At 42.1% G+C, this 22022-nt stretch overlaps 1 protein-coding gene across 1 annotated transcript; it reads right to left on the minus strand.

Moving 5' to 3' along the window:
- Positions 1-4959: 4959 nt before the first annotated feature.
- LOC128742341 (cytokine receptor-like) lies at positions 4960-17924 on the minus strand. The gene is made up of 6 exons (XM_053838675.1): positions 17650-17924; positions 17435-17577; positions 6741-7684; positions 5973-6682; positions 5765-5910; positions 4960-5709 (listed from the first exon to the last, which is right to left on the minus strand). Exons 1-6 carry the CDS (start codon positions 17726-17728, stop codon positions 5326-5328), a joined length of 2406 nt encoding a protein of 801 aa, XP_053694650.1. The 5' UTR covers positions 17729-17924; the 3' UTR covers positions 4960-5325.
- Positions 17925-22022: the final 4098 nt, after the last annotated feature.

Genomic DNA, 22022 nt, shown 5'->3' on the forward strand with positions numbered 1-22022 from the left:
GGAAACCAAATTCATTTACGTAATTCACGACAAAAACTGGAACATGAAGTATACTCACCCTTACCCAGCAGAGTATCCATGAAGCTAGCCGTCCAAGGCTTGCAATCCTCTTGCTCTTGCTCTATTTTGGCATACGAGATGAAAAAGGAGATGGATTCCTACTGAGCCTAGAGGCACATGCGGCCTTGATGAAGTGGGGACAGATAAGCGAAAGAATAATTGAGGCCAGATTTTGAATACGAAATTTTCCCGACACGAATGCACTAACGAGTGTAAAGTGTCGTAAATAACAAACAACAACAACAACAACAACTGAATACGAAGTTGCTGCAATTCAGTGCTATGCACCAACAGATGCTGCCGACCTACAGGAGAAAGAGAGTGTCTACAGCCAGTTGAAAAGCGTGGTTGAGAAAATCCTGAGTGGGGACATTCAAATCCACTTGGGCGACTTCAACATGAACATTGGCCTAAACAACGCGGTATGTGACGCCAAGGCCAAGCAGAGATGAGCGAAAACGGGAAGCTATTTACAGAGTTTTGTGGTAATAACAACATGGCCATTGGTGGATCGCTCTTCCCTCATAGACGAACACATAAGCTCACGCGGGTTTCCCGTGACGGCCGAACAGAAATCCAAATTGGTCACATCTGTTTCAGCTGAAAGTGTTGAAGGAGCCTCCTTGATGTACGCAGCAAGCACAACGCCAATTACATCCGACCATCACCTTGTTAACGACAGGAGGAGAAAGTTGGGTATCGTTACGATGTTCGTCGATTCGCAGCAGAATAGTATAAGGAACTCCACCAGGGGGTTCGCGAACCAAAAAAGGTTGGGAACCGCTGGATTAGAGAATCCCAAGATGAAAAGGACCTTTGACTAGAATCCAAGTCTCGAAGTTGCCACCTGGTGGAAACGTCGAAGAGCAATGGACAGGCATCCCTGGCAAGTCTCGGCAAACTGCGCAGCGGGCTGAGGGAGTGAGTTTCAAATAAAACTTGGAGAATCATCGAAGAGTCTAAGGGAGTGAAAGCCGGCATTGAACCAGTGCGAAGCAGAGCGGCTAAGACAGCTGTCCTTCAACAATACGCCAAACTGGAGAGGACTGTTAAACGAGCGTGTGGCGGGACAAAACAGCCTGGACTAACTCCCTAGCCGACGAGATGACGTGATGTCCGTTTTTTGTACGGCATTTCTCGCTGCCTTAGTGGTGTCAGGATGAATACTAAGAGGCACTACTACTAGGAACCGGTTGGTAAATGGTTGGATAATGCGTAAAACAGTCCCCATTGTGGTCCCTAGCCTCTTATCTAGCAACTCCTACCCCTACCTCCACGTGGTACCAGCCGGAATACGAGCAACCTTAGGGGAGATCGGGTAACCAACCCCGGTGGAAACTAAGGTCGTATACTAACAGGGGAGGAGGCACAGTGTTGTCTCGATACTGAAAGATGGCAGCCCCATCCCGAGACTCGGTAGCGTAAGCCCTAGTACGGCTACCTATCTAAACCCAAAAAACTAACAACAAGAGTCAAGAAATATCTTCTCGGAATATTCGGCATGGACCAAGGCGACGAAATAAGGACATGGAATGGAGACTTGGTACCTGAAACTGCAGATCGCTAAACTTCGTTGCAGGCGACAGGGTGCTGCTCGATCAGCTAAACCCCGAAAGTTTGGCATCGTGGCACTGCAGGAGATCTGTCATAAAGGCGAGAAGGTGTGGAGGATCCGTGGCGGAAAAGCCCAATTTTTCCAAAGTGGTGGAGCAACCAACGAGCTGGGAACGGGCTTCGTAGTGTTGGGCAAAATGCAAAATCGCGTAATGGGCTGGAAAGCGATCAACGAGGATAAAAGGCCGTCTCTTCAACTATACCATCATAAACGTGCATCGCCCACACGAAGGTATACCCGACGACGAGAAGGAAGCGTTCTATGCGCAGCTGGAGGCAACGTAAGGCAGCTGCTCACGACGGGACATCAAGATCGTCATCGGGAATATGACCGCCCAGGTCGGCCGGGAAGCAATGTATAGACCGGTGATCGGGCCCCATAGCCTGCACACCGACACGAACGGTAACGGCCAGCGATGCATCAACTTTGCGGCTTCCCGAGGCTTGGTGATCAAAAGTAAGGCTGTGCGAGATTTCGCGAAAATTCGGTTTTAGCGAAATTAAACGAAATCGCGCGAAATTTACGTTAAATTTTATGGTAGATCACCATTAAACTACACTTGAATCTATGGTAAATTTCGTTTGATTTCGTTTAATTTCAGTGAAGACGAAATTTCGCGAGATCTCGCACAGCCTTAACAAAAGCACTTTCTTTGCCCACAAAGGTATCCACAAGGTCACCTGCAGATCGCCTGACCAACGAACCTTGAACCAAATCGACCATATTCTCATCGAGGGCCGGTTTTTCTCGAACATCACCAACGTACGCTCCCTACGGAGTGCGGATATTGAATCAGACCACTACCTAGTAGCAGTACATGTGCGCTTAAAACTATCGACGGTTTATACCTCGCGACAAAGTCGCCCTCCTCGGCTAAACATTCGGCAACTAGACAACCCGCGAACTGCCGAAAACTACGCGCGCGTACTGGATGAAGCTCTGTCTTCCTCTGTGGAGCTAGATGCTTCGAACCTCGAAAACGGATGGAGTAGGATACGCTTGGCAGTCAACGAGGCCGCAACCGCGGGGCTAGGTGTAGAAACCTCGAGTGCACGAAATGATTGGTTTGACGGGGAATGCCAAGAAGCGATAGAGAGGAAAAAAAGAGCTTGGGAAAACTATCTGAGCTTCTATCCACGAGAGAGAACGTGGCCAAGTATCCACGAGCGAGGAATGAGTTGACCACGATCCTGAAAAGGAAAAAGCGTCAGAAGGAGGACAGAGATCGTGAGGAACTAGAACAACTATTCTGGGCTAATGACACTCGCAAGTTTTACGAGAAGGTGAACCAAACTCGCAAGGCCCACAGACCAAAACCTGACATGTGTAGGGACGACGGGGGGATCTAATCACAAACGAGCGCGAGTTGGTCGACAGGTGGAAGCAGTTCTTCGATGTGCACCTCAACGGTGATATAGCAGCAGGAGACGCAATGGAAGTTATCCTCGGAGTACCTACAAACGACAACAGCGTACCGGCTCCCGATCTCGAAGAGATCCGATGAGAAATCGGTCTGCTGAAGAATAATAGAGCCGCCAGAAAGGACCGACTCCCGGCAGAACTCTACAAAAATGGCCAAGAACCACTAACAACGGCACTTCACTGACTGATTTCAAGGATTTGGGAAGACGAGAAACTACCGGAGGAGTGGATGGAAGGCGTAGTCTGTCCCATCTACAAAAAGGGCGACCGGATAGACTGCTGTAACTTCCGCGGCATTACGCTGGCCAACGCCGCCTACAAGGTGCTCTCTCAGATTTTGTTGCGTCGTCTATCCCCAATAGCAAGAGAATTCGTAGAGCAGTATCAGGCGGGCTTTATGGGGGCCCATGCTATTAAGGATCAAATCAAGTCCTTCAGAAATGTCGAGAGTACAACGTGCCCACGCATCATAGTTTCGTGGATTTTAGAGCAGCATACGATACTGTTGAACGTGAACAGCTATGGCAGATAATGCACAAGTACGTTTTTCCGGAAAAACTGACGCGGCTCAACAAACCTACACTGGAACGAGATGATGCGCTAAGTGCGCGTTCCGGGGTCACTCTCAAGTCCTTTTGAATCGCGCAGAGAGTTACGGCAAGGGGATGGACTTTCCTGTATGTTATTCAATATCGCTATTGAAGGTGTGATCCGGCGAGCGGGCATCGAAACGAGAGGAACGACGTTCAGGAAGAGTAGCCAACTCCTAGCCTTTGCAGACGACCTCGACATCATTACTAGAAACCGTGGGACGGCGAAGGAAATCTACGATCTACAGACTAAAAACGGAGGCTAGGAGGATAGGGTTACAAATTAATGCGTCGTAAATCGTCGTAGAATCGTCAAAATGAATGGTAGGAAGAGGCTTCTGAGAAAGTAACGTTTGCCTCCCACGGACAATGACTATTGACGGCGTTGAACTGGAAGTGGAAGTAGTTGATGAGTTCGTATATTCGGGATCTCTGATCACCGCCGACAATAATACGAGTAAGGAGATCCAACGACGCATTCAAGCTGGAAATCGAGCCTACTTTTCCCTCCGCAAGACGTTTCGATCAAGAAGCATATGCCGCCGCACAAAGCAGACAATGTACAAAACACTAATCAGACCGGTAGTCCTCTACCGGACTTGGGACAGCAACTTTGCTTACGGCAGACATACATGCACTTGCCGTTTTTGAACGAAAGGTGTTGCGGACTATTTTTGGCGGAGTACAAACGGAAAACAGAGAGTGGCGGAGACGTACCCAAGTAGCACACTTTAGGTCCATTTAGTTGAGGCAACCGGATTACGACTAAAATTAGTCATATATCGGTCGCCATAACAGATTTATAACAACTGTGCTAGTAGGGTATGAATCGCGAGCTACAGGCACTGCTTGGAGAGATTCCCATTGTACACCTGGCGAAAGTTGGGAGACTACGGTGGGCCGGCCACGTCGCAAGGATGCTGGACGACTGTGTAGTGAAATCCGTTCTCTTCAAGAACCCCATCGGCACCAGGAATAGAGGGGCTCAACGTGCTAGATGGCTCGACCAGGTTGAAGCCGACTTGCGTGTGTCGAGACGCTTAACTGATTGATGACGAGAAGTCCAGGACCGAGTACAATGGGGAGAAATTCTTCATACTAGCTACTAAGCTGTAACAGTTGAACTATGAAAGTCAGAAGTGTCCGGTATTGGGATTGGGAGCTGTCCGGCGTTGAGGGACTTCTCCCTACTATAGAACTCTTAACATGTTTCACATGGGTACTTCAATCATGTAATAAATATAATATTGTCACATGGTCCGAATGTTACTAAAACTATTTATTCGATAATTATGGTACAGTTTTTGAAAATTATTTAAAATTGTACCTTATTTTTTATTTTTTTTTAAAGAAATAAAAACGAATTTAACAATAATAGAAGAGCTTTCAATTAACATCATAATTCCTATAAATTAAATATTGTTACTGGCGTATCCAGCATTTTATTCTAATGATTGAGCTTTATCCGCGTAACAATGAAAATTCCTACCCGTGATGTGCTTTCCGAGCGTGAAAATATTTAATCACGTATCACTGTTCTGTTATGTACCTTATAGAATATTTCATTAAATATAAACCCTTTTCTATGCTACAGTTTTTCAAACAATTTAAGAGTTGGTATTCTTATGTCACAGTTTATCACATCACAGTTCGACTGTTTCGATCGTTAACTATATGATTCAGGTCCACGTATCCGGACGAGGTTGTCGAGATGGCACTGAAATGATTTTCTTTCGGTTTTTCCATCGCCATCGGCGCCATTGCCATCTCCTGCGGCAATATGTACAGATTGTCCGTTGCCGTGTGAACATTTTTCCGAAGCCAATTCAGGTTATTGGAAGCTGTTGTTGATAGTGGTGACAAATTGGGTGAGTTCGAGCTTTCATTCAAGTTACGTGGGATTGGCAGAGGTGTCGATTGTGCTTCGTCGTTTCTTCCAGAAATTTTAATTGAATCTTCTGCGGAAATTACAATTTCATTCGAATTGAACTTCTCCTGATGGTCCGGGTGGTTGTCAGTATCCTGAAATAGTGTTTTATAAAAGATATGTAACATTTATAGTTATTTTTTAAATTACCTTGGATTCGTCAATTCCAATCAATCCAAGCGGAATATCAACCTTGATATTCATCATCTTTTTCAGTTTACGAGTTGCACGTGTAAACATGGCTATGAATATTATTAATGCACCTAACGAGTATAATATTGATTGCAGGAGTGCGGCTGAAAAGATTACTTAGAAGGTAAACAAACCATTAAAATTAACCCTTATCATCAATTCTTACTGTTTCTTGCAGTTCTTATAACGTCCACCTTATGTTGAGGAGCTTCGGAGGCATGAAATGCTGTTACCATTACTTTGTAAGGGGTACCGGAACTCAACCCATCCACTGCAATAACCGACAGATATGGATCGAAGGAAACGTTCCGCACTAGAGAGGCTGTCACATTTGTCCATACGCTAATCTCGTACCGCTGAACAAGTGATCGTTCCGTACAGGAGTCATTGATACGAATAACGAAGGAATCTATCGTCGTATCGGTGATACTGAACTTGGGCTGACCGATGCCTGTGTCACCGGATACGACACACTTCTGCCACGACAGGTCCGAAGTGTAATTTCTGTAGACGGCTGCTACTGCAAAATTTAGCACCCGTTTTGCTGGAACACTAAAAACCGTCTCCAAGGCGGATACGGTTGCGAATTGTAACCCATCTCGACATGTTCCGGTGGCGGTAAAATTACAATAAACGATCGTATAGTTGAGCACATTGTACTCTTCCGGTACGGGATACCATGAGAGTTGATAACCGTCCTGGACGAGTGTTCTCTTGAGTTTTGGTTTGAGGTTTTCTGCTGGAGGAAATATTTCTATCAGACTATTGCCGTCTGTTGGACCTTCTTCATTTTGACAGGATATCTCAACTCGATAATAATCAATTTTCAGCTTTTGGAAAGTAGCGGTTTCGTTGCCCATCGTAGATGGGAAGTATCTTTAAAAAATCGCACAAATTTATTTTTACGTTTATAATTTTGACTAGATTTACTCACCTTTGGCCGGATTTAGCTATTGCTGACACATTGTACCTAAACATAGGTCCATTTTGTAAGTGTTGAGGAATTTTCAACCAAAAAACATCGACGGTAACATAACTCCCCGTTATTTCTAGCAGACTGTATGCTCCAGGAAGAGTTGTGGGAGCTTGGTAAGGTCGACATGCTTTGGTTTTGAACGTTATATGGCTCCAATCGGACCAGTAATCATTTTCCGAAGCTCTTGGTTTCAAAGGAACTACTCGGGCTTGTATCGAGAGCACATACTGGGTGTACGGTGTTAAGTCTGCAAATGAACGGTACAGCCGCGTATCATTCGCGTTGAACGATATAATACTGTAGGCATTTTTTTCAACACCATACTCGGAAACCAATAAAAACTGCAATTCTAATTGGCGATCCAAATTTATAAGCCTTTTGCTTAAACTCCATGCAAAATCCAAACTCGAAGTAGTAATATTTGCGACTTCAAGCGAGCTTGGTGCTGCCGGTCGCACTAAATCATAGTGACTAAAATGATACTCGGCTACAGTTTCCCCAATTGCGTTATGAGATTCCAACTCGAAGGTAAAACTCCTATATCCGGCCGAATAAGGACAACTTTCGGAGCGGCTGTCAAATTTAATCCGTTCGCTCGGATCTACCTTCTCCAGGGCACAGTCGCTGGATATGTGATGTCTAACCAGTGCCAGTTTGTACAGTGTATTGAGACTGCAGTAATCATTTTGCGGAAAATCACAAACCAGATATTCACGATTTTCCGATATGCACCGAAAATCGGCAGGATCTATCGGTCGTGGAGGTTTGCCCACATAGACGGTTGCACTATGAACCACGGTGGTTTGATTCAGGCTGCAAGTGTAGGTTTTCACGCCGCATACCGACGATTCATCATTGAGCGGTAGATCCACTTCTAATTGTATAGTAGTTTCGTTTACAATCTGTAACGAAAAATCAGTATATTTGGGATGATTTCTATTTATTTTATTGTTTGGGATGCTGAATAATACTTAAAAAAATCAACTGGGATCACATCACTGCGTTGATGACTCAATGTACCATATGGGCAGCTTACGTGACTAAAAATGTTAGAAACATCTGTTCTATTTGAAATTGAGCCAAATTACTTGTTATTAAGTGAGCAACAAAAATAGTAGTAGGCAACAGAAGTGTGAAGTATGTGAGCTGCAGCTAGAAAAGAATTTTCATTCATAAAATTTGATAGAGTCGTTCTATCCTGGATTACCATTCCTTTGCTATTTTAATTTGTAATAAAGCTTGTTTGTTATTGTTATATTATTTATAACAATGTTTGCTATTTCAAAAAATCATTTAAGTTCATACGTATGTTCTGTAGTTGATTTGTGAAGCAATGCACAGTGAGCAGAATCGATCGAAAAAACGGAACTTTTTGTTGCTGCTGTTTTTACGGGATAAAAAGTGACTTTTCTTATGTAAAAAGTCACGAGAAATCGATTGGTGATGGTCTCGTCGCGTGGAAATGACGGTATGTAGCCTGTTTTGCCCCATTAATTCCTATTTTCTAATAGCTTTGAAAAAACCATGTACAAACTCTCTCTAATTTGCGATTTTATGGTAAGGAAAGAAGAAGAATGTTAGAAAAAAGGTATATGAGTAATTTTATTTTAATTCAACATAATCTAGTAGTCTGTTTTGCCCCATTTTACTCAAGGTTTTTGTACTACAGGTAAAATGTCAATTCGATGCTTTTACCAGAGATTTTCAAGAAGGCATGCGTGTTGGGCAAGTTGAAAAAATCAGAAGATCGAACGACAGTCAAGTTTTTCATTAAAATGTCGTGTAAGGGAATGTTTTACCTTATTTTACCCGGCAACTTTTACTGAAATCTGAGAATGTATTGATAGAAAATGGAGCAACTGTGAAAGTGCTCCGATTTCGTTCAAGTTTGGTATGTTTGTTCCTAATTAAAAAAATTTAGAATTTTAGATTTTTTTGTTGTATTAAAATAAAATTGTTTATATACCTTTTTCCTAACAACCCTCTTCTTTTTTTATTATAGAAACTCAAATTAGAGAGAATTTGTACATAATTCTCTCAAAACTATTGTACTGTGTGTATTCAGAATGAGCTACTTTCCGTTATTTCCGCGTGTTGAGACAATCATCAATCGATTTCTCGTAATTTTTTACATAAGAAAAGCCACTTTTTATCCTTAAAAACAGCGGCAAGAAAGGGTTTAGTTTTTTCGGTCGATTTTGCCCACTGTGCAATGAGTAGTCCGGGTTAAAATCGTAAAAAAATCATTTTGGAAAATTATTCAAATTCTAATTTCAAAATTTCAAAAATAAGTTATGCAGATTTTTCTAATTTATCGTCCGAATAGTTCCAGAATTTTATGACGGTTGATAAAAACTCCACGTTTGAGTCCAAAAAGCTCTATCTATCTCTCTCTGTTCTATTTCATAATTTTTTTTAGATTTTATTTTTATATTTTCTCTTATAAAACTTGTTGGTTTATTTATCGCCTCAAATTTATTGCTAACAATCTAACAAGCGGTCATGCACGGTCGCTAGTCAGTTTGTTTACATTTTTAAAACAAATGTTTTGCCCTTTTGGGTAGCTTCAGGGTCAAAACATTATTGTACATCCCGTTCCAGGGCCTTTTGCTGGAGGATGAAGCCTTGAGGAACTCCCGACGTGATCGTTACCGATCTCTGCCCTTGGCAATCTCGTAGGCTAGCACTCTGTTCTGGTAATAACTCTTCAGGCTGTTGCACAGTAGCCAGGGACCTTCATTATGTGCAGTGCAGTGCAGTGCAGTGCCAGATGCTTTCTTGACCTTTAGTCCTTTTGGACCTGCTATAAGTTCCTCACGGGAGAAATGTACACTCGGTGGTTTCTTCGTCTAAATACGATGTAAGGGGCCACAGTGTTGTGTTGTGCCTCAGAGAGAGTCTCTCTACGATACCTTCATAATTTCTGGAGATAAGTCCTTTGTTATCGTTGCTTCTATGAACATCGCCATCACAATACCGTACACTACGTCCCAGGGGTTGACATCGGCGTCACAATACAGTACTTTGCAGTAGTTCGCTGTGCACTTTTATTTGGTGCGACCATTGCTGCACCAACCTACACTCTTCTCGATCTGCTGCGGTTCTTTCGCTCATTTGTCTTGCTCATTGCACCAATAAGGTGGTCGCCGTTGGTTCCTCGGTTCAAAATTTTCTGGCATGGGGACGTCATTAACATCCTAAGTAACAATTCTAAAGCCACTTGGTTTTACTTGAATTTTATAAAGGTTTTATTGCGGTATTAATCATTACCTCTGGGTTTATTGTGGTATTGCGCAATACCAAGAGGAAACGAGTTCAAGCTAGAAAACCATAATAAACCTGTTAATAAAGCAAACTCATTGTGGTTGCTTATATTACCACGTTAAAACTTTTTGGCTGCACCACGTCTCTTATAAACTTACCATACGTGTGGCGTAGCAATACAAAATGACGCACCAATCAAAATTGATCTTACTGCGGCTATTTGTCAAATCGCAATAAATCTGTTAGTTTTATAGAGCTATTAAAACGGTAACATTCTGACCAAACAGTTTTTAGGTGCTATTATGAAGAATACCAAAGTTCAACACCAAAATAATTTTTTATTGCCATATTCTAGTATTTTGTTTTAGCTCACAAACAAAAATTCATCAAAGCAAAGTGTTTTGCAGAAAGAAAGTTATTATCAATCGGTTTTCCTGTCAGAGGAAACAATTAAATTGATTTTGCTAGAAATTGAGATTGTCTAACTGAATATTTTCAATTTGTTAAAACAACCAGTTTTCGAAAATTTCAGTGGCGCGCTGATTTTATCGACCTATATCAATATGCACGATGAAATTAAATGCGCACATGCTGCAAACCAAGAAACTTGCTTAAAATTTAATAAATATTCTATGGAATATTTTATTCTGATCGCCATAAACCAAATCGCTCGGAATGATCTGTCAGTAAAATTTAAACTTTTCTGCTCACGGATATATTTCCAAGTTGAAAAACCTAGCGAACTTAAAGCGAAAAGCTTTTTTAAATTATGGCGATGGCTGTCAAGCAGCGAAAGCTTAACCGGATTTATTGCTGCTTTCAGCAGAGCATGATACGACTACTTGAGCTTATAACCCGATTCTTATGAAAACATCCTGAGGAGTGGGCCACTTGGTCAGAAAGCAATTTTATAACGATCATCATAAAGTTCTGGTTGAGCTCATAGTTTTATTAGCGGTTTTATGAAATTGGTCATGAAAACCACTATACGAACGTAATAAAACTTGGAATTGTTACTTGGGATGTTTGTAAGCACTTCCGCACTCCGGCTGAGAGGCTCGATGTCAAAGGTCCTTTGGGCTACTACAGCATCTTATCACCCTACAGTGTACCGGATCGCCTGATAGCTATTGGCATACTCCTCTATGTCTACTCTGTCGTGCTCCGAGACGGATTTGCTGCTGTCCTTCAGCCAGCCTTTTTTTGCCAGCGCCGCCGTCCATCCCTACTGCTGTTCCGGGGTGAACAGCAGAGTACCGCGCCGCCGGTGTGGATCCGCTTCCTTGGGTTGAGCAGTGGTCTTACCCTCCAAAGGGGCCACTGGTTTCGCTGCCTGCTGCTGCTTCTACTTCTGCTGCTGGTCCATGATTCAGCTGCTGCTTGCTGCTTCTCCAAAAGTCGTCACAAGAATCGGGATTCACATAAATGACGTCCGTTTATATAGCATCGCTCGGCAGCTGACGCGCCGTTGCCATATTGGACTATAATACGTTGCATTGACAGTGTTGTCAGAGCAGACCGATGTGAATCGCTTTATTATTTTTTTATTTGCTCCTGATGTTTATTCATCATTAATTATTATTATTATTCTTATCTCCCACATTCTCCTGCTTCACTACTCTTAACGAAAATTGTACCCAATGGATCAATGTGGAAAAGTGTTATTTTTCTAATGCTCTTTTACACCTTCAATATTAGATTTAAAATCGGTTTCGCAACAAAAGAAGAGCAATAGTCAATATTGGTTGGCTGGAAATCGGCAACTAACCTTCAATTTATAAACTGCTGTTTCACTGCACAGAACGAAAAAATGAATCTCATATTCGACGTAAACAAAAATCAGATAAATTTTTTCATCAAATAAAACGTAAATAGCCTAATCCGTTTTTAAAGATGTATTTTTACATCAATCCAAATGTAATAAATCAGCCTTTAGGTGAAATAACATGTAATTTTATATGATTTGCAATGCTCCATTTATGTGCATGTCAAAAGACGTAAATTTACATATTTTTTTCGAAGTGTGTGTTTCTTACTAGTTTGTCAATTCCTCTCACGGTTTATTATTAATTTTGTCTGATATTAGATATTTCTGGACTTTTTGCTCATTTCTGAAATATAAGTGTCTTCTACTATTAGCAAAATTTCGGTACTATATTGCGTATTTGGAGCTTGGCTCTCTGTCCCTAGTCGACAGGCTTCGCAACCAGCCACTAGTGTTATAAAAACCAGATACCTGACACCGTTTGCGTTAAAAACAACACCGCTCATGGGCTCACGGACATGATCTCCACTGACAGCCGAAGAGCTAACTTGTGTGAAGCAAAGAGATAATATTGATAATAGAGATTTATGCAAACGCTAACGTTGAAAACATGGTTCCTACCAGCTACTTGCTAAGAGCGCATGACTTTCTAATCACTTTGAAGACAATTTTACTGTCCACTCTTTAGCCGGGTAGTTAATATCTCACCTATTCTCACATTCCATTAGGTGACGCGAATCTAAACTTGTAGATTAGACTGTCCTTCGTCAGTTAACAGTTTTGACTATTAATACCATCATTACAAAATTTTTCCACCATTAACCTATAGCAATGCATTAACCGCATTGGTACTCTCAAGAAAATGTACTAACCGCCCTTCCGTCGGATTGCGAAAATATTCATACTCTTAGAAAACTTAACTAACCGCCCTTCCGTCGGATAGTTATCAAGATGAATTTCACCATTACACCGCCCTTCCGTCGGGCAAGGTAATATTTACTGTTACTAACCGCCCTTTCGTCGGATAGTAATAACAAAAATTGGTACATTTGGCAAACTTAACTAACCACCCTTTCGTCGGATAGTTATCAAGAAGAATTTCACCATTACACCGCCCTTCCGTCGGGTAAGGTATTATTTACAATGTTACTAACCGCCCGAAAAGAATTTCTTTTGCAGTCGTGGTTTTACTGATCCACCCTTCCGTCTGTCTTATTATTCCCACCATTACAACGCCCTTTCGACGGTGCCCAATTTAAAAAAATCACAAAACATCTTGGCTGTCAAAATTTCCTTCCGTCGGTTGAATAAAAATATTTTCGCTGTTAAACCGCCCTTCTGTCGGTTGATGCTAAATTATCAAAAAGAGTTACTAACCGCCCTTCCGTCGGATAGTGAAAAATCGTTCTTTTGACTAACCGCTCTTCCGTCGGCTATGCATGCAAACATTTTCGCTGTCAAACCGCCCTTCCGTCGGTTGATGCTAAATTAACAAGAAAATTTACTAACCGCCCTTCCGTCGGATAGTAAGAAATTATTCTTTTAACCATTAACCAACCGTCCTTCCGTCGGGTAAGATAAATCTTAGTGGTGCTAACCGCCCTTCCGTCGGCTAGTAAAATAAATTAAAGCATTATACCGCCCTTCCGTCGGTTATGCATTCAAACATTTTCGCTGTCAAACCGCCCTTCCGTCGGTTGATGCTAAATTAACAAGAAAATTTACTAACCGCCCTTCCGTCGGATAGTAAGAATTATTCTTTTAACTAACCGCCCTTCCGTCGGATAGTTACCACCATTACCCGCCCTTCCGTCGGGTAAGGTTAAGCTTAGTGTTGCTAACCGCCCTTCCGTCGGCTAGCAAAATAAATTATTGCACTATACCGCCCTTCCGTCGGTTATGCATCAAAACATTTCGCTGTCAAACCGCCCTTCCGTCGGTTGATGTTAAATTAACAAGAAAATTTACTAACCGCTCTTCCGTCGGATAGTAAGAAATTATTCTTTTAACTAACCGCCCTTCCGTCGGATAGTTAGCACCATTACCCGCCCTTCCGTCGGGTAAGGTTAAACTTAGTGTTGCTAACCGCCCTTCCGTCGGCTAGCAAAATAAATTAATGCACTATACCGCCCTTCCGTCGGTTAGCGCTCTACTCATAGTTACCACTTTTGACTTACGAGGGAGCTGCTGTGCCATTGTCGTGCTCCGAGACGGATTTGCTGCTGTCCTTCAGCCAGCCTTTTTTTGCCAGCGCCGCCGTCCATCCCTACTGCTGTTCCGGGGTGAACAGCAGAGTACCGCGCCGCCGGTGTGGATCCGCTTCCTTGGGTTGAGCAGTGGTCTTACCCTCCAAAGGGGCCACTGGTTTTGCTGCCTGCTGCTGCTTCTACTTCTGCTGCTGGTCCATGATTCAGCTGCTGCTTGCTGCTTCTCCAAAAGTCGTCACAAGAATAGGGATTCACATAAATGACGTCCGTTTATATAGCATCGCTCGGCAGCTGACGCGCCGTTGCCATATTGGACTATAATACGTTGCATTGACAGTGTTGTCAGAGCAGACCGATGTGAATCGCTTTATTATTTTTTTATTTGCTCCTGATGTTTATTCATCATTAATTATTATTATTATTCTTATCTCCCACATACTCCAAGCGGCATCTCCAATGGCCAGCCGTATTTTGTAAGCACCTAAATCCTCGGAAGTACGCAGTGCGTCCTCCAATATTCGCGCGTAGTTCTCGGCCATGGCGAATAACTTCCTCCTTTTGGCAGATACACCTTGGTTACTTCATGCAATCTGTGTTCCTGTGTGTACAATGTGTTCCTTTACGCCAACACATATCGGATCTGTCAGCACCTTTGCAGTTCCTCGCCAGATGACCAAACTGCATGAATTTAAAGCATCTTGCTATATCCCTCATGGTTCGAGGAACGGCTCTCTGTGAACACACTGAGCACCCGATTTTAACTCTGCCTGCAACCTGTATAGTTTGTTGGCCACATGCGTCGAGTCAACGCTCTCTGCATACCGCAGTGTGTTTTACGCAACCTGATTGATCTCAAAACGTCTTCCACGCCACCTTGTACTTTCAGAGCGCTCAATAACTCTCCCTACATTGTGATCCCACGCAGGTCGCACTCTGGGGATAGAGCTCGAATGTTTGTCCCAATTTGTCAGGGATCTCGTCCTTGAAAACCGAACTCCTGTTCAACAGGTTCTTCATCAGCTCGAGAGTATCTCGCCTTTTTGGATGCGCCTGATGGTCCCTGGACAACGCTCTGCCCTAGGCCTCGCAGTTTCGGGACTTTTCTTACTTACCAGAGAATTTCTGCGTACGTAGTTTTGTTTGTTAGGGTGTTAAGAGTTAACAGTTAAAGTGTTCCGCTTATATTTTTCTAGACGATGCTTCGGTTTCCCCTTCGCCTTGTCTACATTCTTATTAACTCCTTCTTCTTTACCTGCCTTTAGACAGTACGCCACCCACTGCATTCGCCAACCTCTTTTTCTCCAGGTGTCTCCCTTTTTCGTTTCTCTGACCGCGGATGGGGTTCCGTTTGGCGTCTCGTTTTCCATCGCTTCGTATTCAGAGGCCTAGATCAAGACTTTCTCAGTAGTCTCAGCTAACTCCCTCTACTCATGCTACTCTTGCTCTGCAGTAACAAAAAGTCAAATATTTAAATAGAAGTCACTCTTGTTCTGAACTCATAGAGTTAATTCGCTTTCCGTTGAGTAGATCTTCCCAAGTAGGCCAGCTTGGGATGTACCACTGCTAGCTTTCGGAGTAAACGACTGGTTTGACACAGAGTCTACCCATCCTTGAGCTTTTTGCTGCTCTTGTAAAGATGTTGATGCTCGCTGTGGCCACTAAAACTGGTGACCGCGTAAACTTTTCACTTCTAGCAAACGTACTGGTTCGTTTGACGTCCTGCACCAACAAGGAGTCGTCGCCGCTTAGCTTTTGTTTGGTTTCTTTATTCTCCATGTTCTTAGGTCCACCTCCACTTGTTGTAGAATGTAGTCGTGTTTCGTGATCTCTTGGTTGCCTTTGAAAGCTGGTAGTGTATGCAAGACTTGATACGGACCTGCTCTAAGCATTTTATGGACTTATGTTTATGCGCTGTAGGTATGCATTTGTCACTAAGTATAGGCAAATACAAATCGAGCTAAACAGAAAAGAATCTATGGTGGCCCCGACCTTTCTTGGTCCTTGCCTCCACCCCATACGCATCTTTGGAGTGGATGGGACGGTTTATCTCTCGGATATTTGAAACTGATTTCTTCACGTTTTCCACATATTTGTTTATCTAATAAGTATGACTTGTTGCACCAGTCTCCCGCGTATGCCCTTCATAATATTATTACTTCTTTTGACTACTTCTAATTGGCTAAAGACTGCCGATACTATTTTGCATGTCTTGCCTTTGCAAGCAACGTAGTAAATTCTCATATCCAAGCAATTCTACCTTAGTAGACCTCAGACTACACGAATCAATTTGATTTCAGCATCACGTAGACTTCACGTCCAACGGTACACTTTTGTATATTTGTATATTATTTTGACCTTTATAAAAAAAACGATCTCTGAGTCATATGTTTCTAAAATCGAGGCAATCTGAAATCAGGAGCTCCTCTAGTATTGTGTCTATTTACATCTCATCTCAGCCAACTCATCTACATCTCAGCCAACTCATTGTAGATATTTTTAGATCAAACAAACTTAGAGGGACGACTTCACATATAGTCATTAACTCTAGTCTAACCGTGAAGGATCTGCTGGAATTTGGAATCGGACGTTTTTTAAAGGTTTCTAATATTTATTCGGTGTAGATGCTGGATTTCAGGAAATTACATACAGTGACGATTGACAATCCGAATTATTTCTTCAAGCTACACAGCGTACTCTGGACAAAACCTACATACAAGCTACGCGATCTTTAAAGTTATTCAAACCCAATTTCCATCCAGTTCGAATTCACCACACCCTCTTTTACCGATATTGATATGCTCAAAAATATTTAAGCTTTCCAAAAAGGAGTTAACAATATTGCCTAGTAGAGTGACTTATATTCCTACACCGAAAAATACTGTTGAAGACCCGCGGAAAGCTGCTAATTCAAAATACTCTAAAGCAGTTTTCAACTCACCACCACTCAAATAATCAACCGGGTCAAGTCCTGGGTTTCCGGGTCAAAATTGGAGTAATTTTTATTTAAAAAGTTCTACAGTGACTAAACAAGCAAAGATAGAGGTATACTATATTCAGCAAAGTTGTTTATTTTTACTATTTGAGCAATTTTGTAAAACTCGAAAAAGTCATACAACAACTATAAAAAGAGCTAAAATAGAAGAACTGATTTTGAGATAAGATTCTGATAAGAATTTTCTATTTTAGCTGAAGAGACAGAAGGTTACTGTCTTCAGCTAAATTTCTTCTTGATACAATGCTCAACAGTAAGAACAATGTGGTTCCTTTACATTTTTTCTGGTTTACAACGGCTGAGTGAGTTTACACAAAATTACACGTTTTTACAATATCACGACCCCAGACAAGAACGCGCCATCCAATTTAAAAACAAGTTTAACCTTCAAAAAATAGAGAGGGGGTTTGCACGTGTACCTTACCTGAGATTCAACTTTCGCACTATTAAGATATAGTCCGAGAAACCGGCTGTCGACGCCACTCCTCGTGGTTTCAAGCTTGCAGCCAACCGTGTATGATGTGACATTTGATAGCAGATTAATCTCACTGGCCGACTTAAAAACACCTACAAAAACAAAATAAAGTGGGTAGTAGGTACGTGCCTTTTGGCTTTTTGGTGATATCATCAATCGCATACTTCCATACATGTGCACTTGTTGTGCTGATATAGAGCTTGTTACGCACCACAGCATCACAACAACTGCCGTCACCAACATTGTGCGCTAGTTGGTACCTTTCTTGGCACGAATCTCACGTTTGATGCATTTCAAACAACACTTATTCTGTACTGTTTAGAAGAATTGTTTCACATATTTTTTGTATTTGCGCGACCTTTTCTGATAACGCTATTTCGCATTTACACGGATTGATGCTGATCGCGGCTGCTTAACGTCTACACGCGTTCTGCCTGCTGGCTTGTTGTACGACGACTGAGCCTGTGGCGATCGCTATAAATAAATAATATCAACGCGTCTACTACCACCATCACCAGTAAGCTTCAAGTAGTAAGTAGCACTCGGGTTGCTCGTAGGGTGGCGTACCATATTACTGAATTCAGGCCCATCACTACTCAGATGATTATGGAATTTACACAGTAGTGGGATATTTTCATGGAAGCCTGCTCACAGCTGACGTGCTCTCACTCTTTCCAGATCATGTGCTGCACATGAGAGGAGATGTGCTTGGCGCAATGCTTATTCCACTTTTACTAAGGGATGCTTGAATATTCAATGAGGCTGCTAATACGCTAAGTTATCCCCTTCCCCTTGTAGTTCACAGTACTGACAAAGATTTAGAATTAATTTAATTTAGCTTGTTTTGGGGATTTTCAAATTTGCGCTAGAAGGTATTCGAACAATTTTTAGATTCCATATAACCTTGAGATGTTACAAACAGCAGAACCCGAGCTCTTAGAGCTGATTAAATGTGTTTGCGATAAATTTTTCGGTTCCATCGGTTGCAAATATTCGGTTGTACCGTAATAAAAGCGACACAAAAATATCAGTTGTGCTAGGGTGTTCAGTCATTAAGTTCCACCAGAAAAGTGAAGAATTGAATAACTTTAAAACTTTTCTTCCAAATGGCTTTGAAATTTGATAGAAATTCTTCTTTTGACTCACGTGGGACCATTGGATACAACGTCCCTGTGATCGTCAAACGAAACAAATGGATATGATTTGTTTAAAACCATACATTCTGGCATTCTGGTCCCCTGCAGCTGCAAGAATCCAATGAGTTTGACAATTCTGATGACGAAATCCAACCTATAATTTCCACGTAAACTGTCATCAGCTTTCACGGAAAGCAGTTTTTATCCATTTTATCCATTTTTATCTATTGGTAATAAGAACTTTCCACAAGTAATAATTCATTAATGAACATCTGTAGGATCCAGCACTTGGCCATAAATCCGTTTTATAAAGCAATTTTCATTTATTTCGAAGTACAGAATATGTGAAAATGATCAATAATTCAGAATCTATTCACTTTGGCTCGATTCGTCCACATTTTACCTTGACCATGGACTTGACGCGATCGAAAAACGAATTGCAAGCAGCCCGAATGTGGCTATTTCAGCTGACTCACGGACGGACAGTCGCTTTTTGGAGCTCCTCGAGGCCGCTAAATATTTTAGCTCCGGGAGGCTCAGCGATTTGAATAGTTTCAGCATAGAGTCTCTACTTTTGGAGCAGCAGAGAGAAGGGGTATAGGGTTTGTAGGCTCACATAAATCTTTCCGCACTGTTGGGATATCAAGCCGTCCCACTAAGGATCACTTTGAAACATGAAACCTAGGTTATTCACATTTTCTGACAATTGGATAATCTTTCCATTCCTTTCGTGATGCACGAAGTAGGTGACACGGATCCATTCATCCCTCTACGCCGAATCGCTACAAACAGTGCATGGCTTTTGGCAGGATTATTGACCACTGTGAAACTTTTTCGAGGTCCGCATCAGGCTATCGAAAAGTACTCTCTTTTTCACGGGACACTCACCTGTTGTCGCTGTGATAGTGGTTTTGTCATTTCAATGACTCTCATCGGTTATATTACTGCTATGGTGCAGTAGCCTGACAATCGACAAACTACTGTCAGCGTGCGGTAGTTTTCAGAAGCCTGGTCCGCATTCACCATCCTGATTATTTCTAGTGAGCAGGAACCACGACAGGACGTCCGATATACAGTTGAACATCATTAGCATAGCGTACATCTGGATAGAACAAAACTTGAGAACCGTCGGAAGATCATTTATGTAACAGCTGAAAATTATCGGTCCGAGAACTGAGCCATGAGGCGCACCAGGTGTTAACTGGGCACAGCTGAGCTGAAGTAACGGTCACCACAGAACACTGTTTGTTTTCTGCCACGTAAATATGTATACAGCGTGTTCACCACCGTGGAGGAACGATTGAATTGAGCTTCCAGTAAATTCGTGATGTCGTTTATATGGGTTTTCTTTTTCAGTGGGAAAGTCTGCGCATGTTTCCAAACACGATGAATCCGTTGAATAAATGAGTTATATGTTGAATTACCAATGGTAAATGAGGTTATCTTTTTCAGGGGATCAGTCCCATCGTAGTGGTTAGCATTCACACCTCTCACGCCGAGGACCCGGGTTCAAATCCCAACCCCGCAGAAGTCACGAATGACCCGAGCTGGTTAAAGTGACTATAATCTAAACAAAAAAAAAGGTTATCTTTGTAAACTTGATAGGTAATCCATCCAACTCCACTGCGTTCGACGTGACTTCCCAAATCGCATTGATAACCTCTCAAATTTACACAGGTCTAAACGCAAAATCGTAAGACTAATGTGATGTAACTCTTCGGTGACTTCCTTGCAGGAGACCACTATTACTGCAATTGGCTAGGAAAACTACGCGGAATAATACTTTCCGCGGAAGGGTTGTCGACATTGTAGTATCTTCCGCAAAATAGTACTTTCCGCAAAATAGTACTTTCCGCGGAACAGTGCTCCGCGATATGGTCTTCGTCGAAATGTCATGCAACCGTTAAAACACTACTCATAGATTTACTGTGCATTCGTCCGTAATCGTTTAGATCAGTTTAACGAGAGAGGAAAGGAATAACATAAGTTGTACATAGTTAGGTTATGTAATAGTAAAAAAATTAACTTTTTAGCTTTGAGCAACACAAACAAAAGGTGACTACCGAAAGGATGGTTGGATCAGCTTAAACTATCCGAATGCTCCGTATATCAAAGAAAAAACCGGACAGGCAATTATACGGACTGATACGATTTACTCCGTATTCTTGAGAGTATGTATTCTATAGTTCAAAATACTGTACCCGGAAAATATGCAACAGATAAAAATGATCAATAAAAATTCATTATAGGTCGGAAATTTTTAAAACTCCCACGGAATAAATAAACATATATTAGCTATGTTAGCGCAAAATTGGTTTATTAAACCTCCTCTCCTAGGCTGAATGCCCCTACTTAGACTTAACGCTACTCATCATGTCCTACACACTTAATCGGTTCGGTAAAATTTTACCGGAATCTAAACAGCAGAACGTTCGTTTTTATTGCACCAAACATAATTAATGATCTGTAAACGTCGATTGGCACCATCGAAATTTTTACCGAACGTTCAGCTGTTTAGATTTCGGTAAAATTGTACCGAATTCGGTGCTTTTTGTTAAGTGTGTATGAAAAACTTGCGGCATCTCTCTTACACACTTTCATATACACTTTTTGCAAATCCTGGTCGTTTTTGAAGATCCTCCCTGATTTTCGAAGCTTGTTCTTCATAATCACCCAGAATTTTTCTGTTGTGCGAAGTTCTGACGAGTTTGGTAGATTTGCCTTCTTCGGCACAAAAACATAATCGTTGGCTTCGTACGACTCCATTACCGGGTTTGCGTAATGGCACGATGCCAGATCCCATCAAAACAGAGGTTTACCTTCGTGAGACCGGATGCGTTCTTTATATATTTGGTTTAGTGCCGGTTATTATGTATGACCTGCTGAATTTGCCGCACTCACAGATCGCCTACCACACCAAGCAGCAAGCACTTCTTGTCTTCTCAAATTTGTCGACCTTCTTACTCCAGAACAGTCAGGCAGGACTTTCCGACAAAAAACTCCAGGCCGAGGATCTACTTGGCGTCTATCTATAATGTACGTCTCGTCGTCCATTACGATTAAGTAGCTGGTAGGCAACCATGTTTTCGATGCCAACATGTTAGCGTTAGCGTAAACGAGATATATCATTGCTACTCTTCACACAAAATAGCTCTTCGGCTGTCAGTGGGGCTCGCAGTGATGTTAGAGCTCTTGTCAACGCAAAACAAATGAGATAAAGGTGCCCCCGTTAGCTGATTACGATGCATTTCGGCTAGTGGTACATCTTGCTGGCGCGGGATTTGGACACCGTATTCTGTTTATCGGTTCGGCAAGGCACCTTCCTTAGTATGAAGACATGAAATCCGATCCGCTTCACTGTCTGCTGAACGCGCCAGATGGTCCCGAATCGAAAGGTTCGA

The sequence above is a fragment of the Sabethes cyaneus genome, chromosome 3 (genome assembly GCF_943734655.1).
Source record: "Sabethes cyaneus chromosome 3, idSabCyanKW18_F2, whole genome shotgun sequence".
Taxonomy (NCBI): Eukaryota; Metazoa; Arthropoda; class Insecta; order Diptera; family Culicidae; genus Sabethes; species Sabethes cyaneus.